Source organism: Balearica regulorum, chromosome 2, assembly GCF_011004875.1.
Source record: "Balearica regulorum gibbericeps isolate bBalReg1 chromosome 2, bBalReg1.pri, whole genome shotgun sequence".
NCBI classification, from domain to species: Eukaryota; Metazoa; Chordata; class Aves; order Gruiformes; family Gruidae; genus Balearica; species Balearica regulorum.
Window position 1 is genome coordinate 76501242 of NC_046185.1, and position 10657 is coordinate 76511898.

General features: G+C 41.1%; 1 protein-coding gene across 14 annotated transcripts in view; it reads left to right on the top strand.

Moving 5' to 3' along the window:
• COBL (cordon-bleu WH2 repeat protein) overlaps positions 1 to 3364 on the top strand; it is a 168689-nt gene extending 165325 nt beyond the window's left edge. For 13 of the 14 annotated variants that reach the window (XM_075744739.1, XM_075744733.1, XM_075744727.1 and 10 more), the window contains one exon: positions 2042 to 3361. In XM_075744739.1, the coding sequence (XP_075600854.1) occupies positions 2042 to 2059 (18 nt within the window). In that variant the 3' untranslated portion in view covers positions 2060 to 3361. Of the gene's footprint in view, positions 1 to 2041 lie in introns of all 14 variants that reach the window. The other variant, XM_075744732.1, reaches the window with a different exon arrangement.
• Positions 3365 to 10657: the final 7293 nt, after the last annotated feature.

A 10657-nucleotide genomic window follows, 5' to 3' on the forward strand; every position in this document is an offset into this window, starting at 1 on the left:
GACTTGAGAAATTAACGTGTCTCACCAGCGAGGAGCCTGCTTCCCAGCCATGTGGTGTGCCTCTGATCTAGGAAATAAACAGCTGATCTGAGACCAAATTTTGGCTAATTCTGGTGAGCAAAACTCAGGTCATAGAGCTGTACCATTTGAGCTTCTGGTGTTAAAAGTGAACTGGTGTTTTCCTTAAATTGTATCAAGCAACTTTTGTCACAATTTCACATCCGTAAGATCTTTATGTTTAGTTTTTCAACTTTTTATTTCTATCTCAGAAAATGCAAAATAACCTAGCTAGATTTCTGAAATTCTTTATATCACTTCATGTGTATTTTTGTGTCTGTGTAACTTGCCTTGGGATTTACCATGATTATCTGTGGAAAAAACCATAACTACACATGCAAATAACCCATTAGATGTCTAGCTGTAGGTATAGTTGCAGCACAAGCCCATGCAGGATTGAAAATCTTACCCAACAAAGAGAAGCTGTAAAAGTTGCCTTTGCTTATATGCCATCTACTTATCTTAGGTAGAGTTGTACCCAGGGATTTGGTAGAAACATTGCAGGGCAATGTGCCAGCACAAGGTGGGGAAGGTGAGTGGTCCATCTGAAGAACAGTCTTTTGCTCGTGGTAAAATGATTTCTTTAGACCACTTTAATGGTACATGCAAGAGAGATTCTACAGATTTCACGTGTTTTCCAGTAAAGATTGGAGCTGTATCTGAAGCAGCCTTTTCTGTTTACTTGCTGTGATTTTAAAAATTAATTTGGCTCCATCACAGTATGCACAGGCATTCGTGCCAGTGTTCGACACTGGTGTTTAGTCACATGAACTCTTGATACGTGCAGTGTATCATTTTGTTGGCAATCACAGGAGCCAGGTAGGGTAATTACTGCACTCATTACAATGAGTCCCTGGTATATGCTGGCATAATTTGAAGTTGGTTGCCAACAAGTAATGCATTTTTCTGAATTATGGTGCATTGAGTGTCTTCTAGGAAGCATGGCCTAGTTCCATACCTTTATGTCAAGCAGCGGACTATTCTTCTCCCATAATCATAGATATATAGTTGTGAATGAAGAAATACTGTTTCTTATCATCAGTGTCTGTGGGTGCAATGACAGAGATTACAGACTCAAAGCTGCAGTTGATGTTGACATTGGTATGCTGGAAATGGGGCAGGAGGCCCCACTAAAAGATTGGCTGATCTTGATATACTGGTAGTCAAATGAGCTTATAAATGATTCTAGTTCCCATGCACAGTGAGAGGCAGTCATTTGCATGCTGTTACTCTATTTGAATTGAAAGATAAAATTTATTTTGAACTCTTCACCTTGCTAATAATTTGTACTGTGACCTATTTTTTCCCCAAGAATAAAGCTTCTGTCATGGATACTAAGGCCAAATGGAAGGTTTAGACTTGATCAAATACGTTATTCCTGTTTAGCTTCTGTGGTGACCTTAACAAATATCTCTCTGATAGAATCAAAGCTCATTAACTTTGATTTTGGAAGAGCAGCCTAGCATACGTATTCAAAATTAAGCATATGCTTAGATAACCTGAGGAGTAGTAAGGAAGATAAGCATTTGTTTAAGTGTTTTCCTGAATCAAAGCCTTTGGGAGTTTCCTTCATTCAATCAAGAAGCAAAGTACTCATCAATTGATTTTTATGACTAGTGACAGCTAACCAATACTGAACAGATTTTGACTGTCACATATTGTGTACTTGCAGCCTGGGTTTCTGTTAATTCCACAAAATGAAGGAACTTTACAGAAAAATACATCACCTACGTTCCAGTAATCATGTAATTGCAACCATAATACCTAAGGATGTATGAGAAGTGGGGTTTTTAGGGAAGGATAACACCTTTCATTAGACAAACTGATACAGCTAGAAAAAAGCAGATAAGCTTTAAGTAGTCTCAAGGAGCTGATGAAGAGACCAAGCTTGAGAACAGCCCCACAGGAGAATGTTTGGTTAACAATGTCAACAGTTGGAGGTTTAAAAATATCTTCAATGATCGTGTGTTTTTCTTTGTTATAGGTCCCTCTGCTCGTTTGAATCATGTATAAAGAACAGGTAATTGGAAAATCTAACCCTGTATGCACCCATAATCATCATTCAAGGTCTGAAGTGGCAAAAAACATCAAGAAGTTCAGTTTATTCTCTTGTCTACAAGCCAAAATAAGTTGTAGTTAATTTTCTGTGTGTTCCTGCATAATGGTTCTGAGGGGAAAATATGTTGCTCTGCTGTAAAGCTTCTGTGCCAAGGAATTGTGTTTTGCCTCTGAATATTTAAGGTTGCCAATAAACTGTTCTTGTTGGCAGGTTAATAAGAATATAAACACTGTGCAGTCCTGTGTTAATACTTAATTGTGTTTATAGGCAAAATTAAAAGACTTTGCTAGCTATCTAAAAAGTAATACTCATTTCAAGTTGTTAAAGATATGTAACTATTTCAGACTATTTACTTAATTCTTATTTGATTTGAAAGAGGGCTGAAAGTGATTAGGGTGCAAACCAGAATAAAGGTCTATAAAAAAAACAATTGCAAGAAAAAAGTTATGGTACATTATGAAGGACGTAAATTGCCATATGCTGGAGTCATTGGTTTTTAAAATTAGATTAACTGTGTATCTCTGGTGGAGCTCTGAGAAAGCAGGCAATCAATAATGAATGTGAGACAGTGTCTATTGAAGAGTTACTTATGGGATATGACGTATAGAATGCTAATACGCAGAGATATACTGAACCCTAGTAACATTCATGGCACTTGAAAAATACTGAGACACCTTAAAGGATCTCTGTTTGCAACAGACTGTGAAGGTTATAAATAAGATTCAGAGTACTGCATAGAGGTCCAGGATTTAGAATTCATTCCTGCACTGCAAAACGAAGTGAAGCTGGTTTGTATCAGCAACCGGGACTTCTCTCGTCTCTTGTCCAGGTCATGCATACGTTGGCCCTTTGTTTCCAATTCGTATGGCTGTTGTATGTTGTCTCATGAGTATTTATAGCAGCATCTTTTTCACATGTTAACTACTTTGGTAGTTGTTGTTGTACATATTTTGACAATATTTCATTAAATCGATTAACTTAAAAAGGACAAATGAAACTGCTTTTTCACATTTCCTATATTGCAATGAAACTGAAGAAGAGGAAGTTTGTACATTCACATTTTTATAATCACAGATCGGAGTGGTGGCAGATTCCTTTTTTTGGAGCTGAAATTTAAAATGTATAGCTATGTAATGTTGAAAGCATGAGAATATTTAGCCATCTGCATTTAATGTGAGTATATATTATATATATTGTAAAATATTTATGTCTGTTAGTGCCACAAATAAAAACAAAATCAAAACCTGACATGGCTTGAAAGACTCTCTTTGCCAAATGTTTTCCTTTTACAGAAGGAAATTAGAACTAGAGATGGACTTTAAGCAAACCAGTATGCTGTGTTTGATACTTCAGGTCTAATATAAAATGTCTCAAGCCAGGCAAGGACTCACAACTAACAATCTGGGAACACAGTAGAAATCACTAACTAGAATCAAGATGTTAGAGTTTCGATAATAATACAGTACTGATAATGATCCATTTCCTCATTAGGGAAGCTAATATATTCAGAATGAAGGTGCTCTGTCACACCCTGGGATAAATAAGATCACCTTTGTTGACTGGTTAGCCTTCTTTTGCCTTAAAAGTCTTCTCACTATGCTTTAGATCAGAAATATTAATGTGTTAAAAATGCTATTGTAGGAAAGGATTCAGTCACTCAGAAACTTGAACGTTGTGGATAGTCCCGCTAGCAGCGACTGCAGCTTCCTTGGTTAGGGGCTGTAGGACAGAATCCAGTGCATGCAGGTCGCCTTCTTCTTCTTCTTAGTGTTGCCTGAAAGCCCTGGGTCTGCAGCCCCTCCTTACTAATGCCCCTTTAGTGTAATAAGTTGTATGGGATCGTACTTTTCAATGTAAGGGATCCAAAGCTGGATTTTGAGATAATAAGATCCTCCAGGCTTTGCAATGTGAAGGTTCTGGTTCTGGGTGCTGGCACTGCATAGAACTAAAGTTTATAAAAGAGTTATTCATGGATAAACTTCTGAGTATCGAATTCCCATGGGTAAAAAACTGTAAAAACAGCTGCAAGATGAGATGTCACCTTCACTGTGACAGCAAAAAAATTATGAAAAATCCTGCTGGCTCAGTCACAGCTCAAGCTAAAAATGGAGGGGGAGTTCAGCTGTCTACAGGAGGAAGCTAGACTGGGTGTTCATTCCCTTCTCTTGTTGATGGGAGGTGCATATGCTCTTACATTGTCATCCAGGTGCTGTTGAATTCCTGGTAGCAGCATTATTTAACCCTGAGTGAATGGTAATTTTACTGTAAACCCATTTATAATGAAGCCTTATTATAGGTATGACCCTTCCATATCATAACTTTCTATTAATGCTTTTATTAGTCTTCATTTAGGAAGTAAACATATGTCAGTGTTTTAGTGCATATCAGGCAAGCACTTTTGAAGCTCTTCACTGCACCACCCCCTCTTCCACCATGCTTCAGGGCTCAGAAACTGGGTTCCTACTCGATGAAATGAATTCAGGAGACGCACTCCAGCACAAAATGACATTCAGTCCATGGAACCAGACTGGGGCTCGCCCGAAGGTAGAACAAAAACCCTGAAATGTGTCTGGTAAAGACATCGTGTCCTCAGCACCACGTGTTCTCATCAGTCCACACTGTTTGCTAGTGCAGACACAGCCTGTGTCCAGAGGTATACATGCCACCTAGGTTAGTTCTTGACATGTCCTTTCAGGGCACTTGTAGGTGGACAATCTGCAGGCTGGTTCCTGTTTTGAAGGACTGAAAGAAGGTCAGTGAGCTCCCCTTCTCCCCAGCGTATCTCTCAGCCTAGCGTTTCCCCACACACTCTCACCTCACTTCAACCAGAGGAAGGAGTCTGATACATGCCCGGTGCATCTGATCCTTTATATTGTCCTTTTGAATAAGATACTGAAATGAGGTGAAAAATGGTGTCACCAGGGAAACTGAATGCAGAATTTGGATTTGGTATCTTTGTTCCTTGTAGAGGTATAAATCAATGTTCAGGGCTTAGGGAAATTTGTAGGTCTCCCCTCTCCTTTTTTACATGCTTCTATTAACTTTTTTTTTTTTTAAACTGAGCTCAGAGTATTACTCAACCGTAAAGCCAGCATTAAATCGCTCTGATTAGGTACTTAATTTTAAATAATATTGGCTGTCTGCATGAGCTGTTTGACTTACAGGACTTCGTTATAGATTCTTTTTTCTTGTACAGCCAGCCTGCTAACGCTGGTCATGCAAAGTATTGGACCAAAAGACCTTTTGACATGCACATCAGTCTACAGTGTTTCAAACATGGCAGGATTCAACTTCCCCAGCTCATACAAGTGGTTTGCACAATTTATGCTACATTTACCACAGCCAAAACTTGGCACTTCATCAGTGCGTAGGAAAAAGGAAGAGAACGAGAGATGCGTTTATGAAATAATGGAAAATGCCACCCTGAAATAGTTTGCAATGTTTCCCTCTAACCTCTCTAGAAAAGAACGAAGCAGTCCTGTTGTTCGGTGCTGCTTAGCTTTAAGCACGTGGTTTAATTTGAATGCAAAAATGTGCACAAATCCTGATTTGATTCAGTTTGAATGAATTGTTCATAAATCAGTTCTTTGCTGGTACAATATGAAAAATAGTTGTATCTTCTACAACAGCTAATTAGCAACTTTTACATATTTAGAGTATTTTTTGTGTACTGTTTCTCACTCCTCTCTAATCATCTGTTGAGTTACATGTGCATCGTGTACCAACGTGCTTTGCCTCTGAGACTTCTGTTATGATTTATGAGACTATTCCTATTCTTACTCCATGTGTTGCTGTTGAGCACGCACAATAAAATATGCTATACCCCTGCTATAGCTATAGCTGCCATAATGGTTGCATTTCCCCACTTGCAGAAAATGACCTTTGCAATGGCGGAGTTCCTTTTTTAAAGACAAAATGAAACAAATTCGTGGGTTTTCAGTAATGTTCGCCAGGATTTGGTACAACATTGTTCCAGTCTGCGTTTCTTTCTTGCTGAGTAGGGTATGGAGTTTGCTGAGTTTTGCTGAGGTCTTCGTTTGGCTGGAGAAAGTTTCCGTGTAGTTGAATTCCCAGGGTTGTTCATCAAAGTATGCTAAGATGGATGAACCTTTCTAAGAGCAAAAAGGTACTTTTTTTAGTTATTGTTGCTAAATATTGGTAAGTATTTGATAAAGAAATATAATCTGGTTAAGTACTAACAGCCTACATGATGCTGTACTAGAGAGAAAAGTCACACTTTCCTGTGTTGTCTACCACATTGAGGACGTTTTTTGTTCTTGTGTAAACAGTTTTCTGATTTGTTGCAATATTGAAGACTCTTTAAAAAGAGAGATAAATTAGAACTACTTAACAGGAATATTTTATGTTTTTCACATTTAAGGAGTTTAAGAACAAGCTCACTTCCATTGTCTGTTCCCCCCCATCACTCTCTCCACATGGATGGGAGCATGCGTGTGCATACGCGCACACACACACAGGCATGCACACACACACACAGAGTCTCCTTCACCATTTCAGGAAGTCAGGAATAGTTAAAAAAGCATCTTTACCATGGGATCCTTTACCATTTTTCACAGTAGGGGGTTTTGTCCTGTAAAATAGGAACTTTCAGAAAGGGACTAGTTTTGACGCCATCACAACAGCTGTACACAGTCACTGCTAGAACCACTGTCACATCCAGCTCCAGATAATGCTGTCTCCAGCCAATTTCTTTTCCTTTTGCTTTTTTTTTTCTTTACTTTTTTGTCTGTAGACTGATAAAAACATATACATGCCATGTCTCTTTTCTGAGGTCTTTATTGTGCTCTAAGCCCTAAAGGTTTCCCCCTGAACAAAGCATCGTGTTATTGCCGTTGAACATCAGACTGAAAGAGCACATTATTCATACACAAAGACCACTGTCCAGTTTGCAATTCAGAAGTTGCAAAAGGAAACCGTATTGAAAGAACAAGACTGTGGAACATCATTGTCTTCTACATCGTAACCTGTGTTTACTGCAGTAGGAACAAAGCAAACACAGTGCAAATCTGCATGGGTTTCCTTTGTCTGGTTTCATGCATTCAACAGAGGAGTTTCTGTCAGAAGCGCTGGGATCTGTCCCTTGTAGTGCTTGGCACGGGGAAGTGGGTCACAACTTGAGGGTTCTGGTTTGGGTGGTACCACTGAGTGGTTGTGCCTCCTTTTTTTTTTTTTTTTTTTTTGCCTTGCAACAAACCCAAATGTGGTTTGATTTAGCCAGTCCTTGAAATGGCAAACCGAGTGCTTCCGCTATGGTGATGAGCAAAGGCTCTTCAGGTGAATGGCAGTCGCGGTGGAGAGTGATTCATGATTCAGCCTTTGTGCAACTACAGTACCCAGATCCTGGGAGCCGGTAGGCCGCGCAGTTTCATTCTTAAACCAGAGGTAATGGTAAAGGGCGAGGGGAACGGATGCGTCTGCCCTCTGACAAAACCTCGGAGTGAGGCCCACGTAACCCACAGAGCTGCAGCCCTCCCTTCCAAAGCAATGTGTAACTGCAAGCAGTGTACAGGAGGCACCTTGGTAAGCAGTAAGTCCACCGAAACCACTGACATGTCTGATCTTGGAAGTCATAGAATCATAGAATCATAGAATGGTTTGGGTTGGAAGGGACCTCAAAGATCATCTAGTTCCAACCCCCCTGCTGCAGGCAGGGACACCCTCCACTAGACCAGGTTGCCCAAAGCCCCATCCAACCTGGCCTTGAACACTTCCAGGGATGGGGCAGCCACAACCTCTCTGGGCAACCTGTTCCAGTGCCTCACCACTCTCACAGTAAAGAATTTCTAACATCTAATCTAAATCGACCCTCCTTCAGCTTAAACCCATTACCCCTTGTCCTGTCACTACACTCCCTGAAAAACAGTCCCTCACCATCTTTCCTGTAGGCCCCTTCAGGTACTGGAAAGCCGCAATTAGGTCTCCCCGGAGCCTGCTCTTCTCCAGGCTGAACAACCCCAACTCTCTCAGCCTGTCCTCATAGGAGAGGTGCTCCAGCCCTCTGATCAGCTTTGTGGCCCTCCAAAGAGGGCCAAAGAGATCCCAAGACTGCAAGTATCTCTGCAAATACAACTACATGGTCAGTTAACATGCTCAAGACCAGACTCAGCTATCCCCACTGTAGACTGTTTGCTGACAAAATCCAGCCCTCGGTCCTTAGTTCAGCCTTGGTGGTGGGTGCACCCGGCACCTTCCCGAACCAGCTGACACCGAGCACAGAGCTGCGGTTTGGCTGCCTGCACGGTGTGTGGCCCCTCATTCCTTAGCCTCACCGCTCACGTTGCAGGCTTCGTGGAAGGAGTGGTCAGAGGCAATTTGCTGCGGAAGTGCAAAGAGTTATATTTTTATGTGTTGATGAATAATTTAGCAACAGTTCTGTGTAATGTAAAATTACTGCTTTACGGCTGCTGGGGCCAGCATTCATACAAAGTGTTCTTCTAAGCCCAATTATACAAGTTAAAGCTTGCTAGTTTTATTCTATGCATCTGTCATTAGACAGAATTTTCCAGATTCAAACTGGGAATCAGAGCAGGTCTTTCATTCCGGGAGAGGGTAGTTCCCCTTCCTCATTCTCATTTATAGTCCTGATCATCCTACCTATTTTCCAAATAGTCAGTTTTGGACTAGGTTGCATATATCAATTACTGCTGGTTTTCTCCACCGAGAAGGATGTCGTGTAATGTTTTTCCATGTAAACGCTATGGAAATCATCCATCCTCATAGCCCTTTGCTTTATATTATGGAGCAAGCTAAGACGCCATTTCCGTGCAGAGCAGCCGCAGGTTTCATCCCCCTACCCTGTGGCTGAAGCCTGTGCACTTACGGGGGCAGAGAGCATGGAGTATAGACAGATATATCCAAATCTTGTTTTGGTTTCAGGTTGGAAATTGTTCCTTTGAGATTCGACCTCTTCTGTGCTCAGAGTGGGGATTAAAAGATTAGGGAATGAAAACAAAGAGCAATATTATTGTCACCCAAAAGCACGCTCGTAAGGATAAAGTGAGAGTGAAAAGCTGCAGTAATTCAACACCAGGACACGTCCAGAAAAGGAGAAACTCACGGGTTTCCTTAGGACTCTGCATCTCAGCTACTGCTTCTGTCCTCTTCTACAAGTGTTGGCAAGAGATGCTTAGTTGAAAATGCAAATATGTTCAAGGCTAAAGGATCAAAGAGCAATTAAATTAAAAACTGCTGACAGGTCAATCTTAATAGTCATTTCCATGCTGAAATAAGTCAATAAATCTTAGCTTGCAATAGATCTTACCACATAAAGGTGGGCTTGCATAACAGGAAAATGTAGTAAAATATAGCAATATATTTTATGCAAATGCATTTTAAAGGTAATGAGTAGCATGTTTTATTCATCTTGTCCTGGCATCAAAGCGGTCAAGAAGACATTGGACTTCTGGAATGGGTTAATCCTTTGCAGCAGCAGTATGCTGAGCAGGCAGAATGTCTTCTATTTATATTACTATTTACTTATATTTGTAAATACAAGCCTTAATTGAGCTCCTGAGCCCTGCTGTGTTTGGTACTGTGCAAACACAACGCGAGTGGCTGTCCCTGCCCCAAAGACCTTTACAAACCAGAAAAGTCAGAAGAAAAGGATGGGTGCAAAGCAGACGGGTGACTTCCCTGAGGTCACCCAAGACATAGTGGCAGAGGCAAAACTAGAGCTCGGGACTTCCGTGTCGTACTCTGGCCCCGCTCTCCAAGTCATGCAGCTCTGGCCTATAATACTAAATACACTAAGTACGGATCAAATAGGAAACAAATTCAATCTCTCATGGTATAGTTCGAGCTTCAGAGAGGGCAGGAAAGCAGCTGTTCAGCTGGCTTCCATACCAGACACCTTCATGTACCCTGTGTATTTATTTGTTCTCCCAAATGCATAGAAGTATGAAATATTAGATAATATTCCCAGGTACTTGTATCTATAACTAGACACATCTCCAACAAACACATAATACAAGAGGGAGTTGGAATCCAGCTGCTAAATTTAAAACAGATTTTCTGCATGGCAGAAGTTCCCCGATGGTTAAATAGCCTGTATCTCCATTACGGCTTCCTGCCCACCTGTAGCCGTGCTCCCCGCTATCCCCGAGGGAAGACCTGAGAGGAAAAAGTTCCCAATATTGCCGCTTCAACAGCGCCCGAGTGCTTTAACAAGGATCTTTCTATTAGCCCCTGTATAAACACAGGACGGCAGCCCAGGCAGGCAGCTCCAGGTGGAGCACGGATCGTTTTAAATCATTTGCACATTCTAAATCATTGGGCACGATCTGCGAAAAAGTAGATCTTGTGTTACATACTGCACTTGGGAGGCGATGGAGACTATTTCAGGCTAATAAAATTCCCGACAAGTGACCCTGCACAGGAGAAGTCCTGTTCTCAAGGAGAAGCCGTACACCAGCACCAGCTCACAACTCGCCCTTCTTTTCACAGTGGAAAGACTGGGGATTTTAATCCTGATCCTAAAACAAGTCAAAACTTGGTGAATGCCATGATTGCACAAGCAAAGAA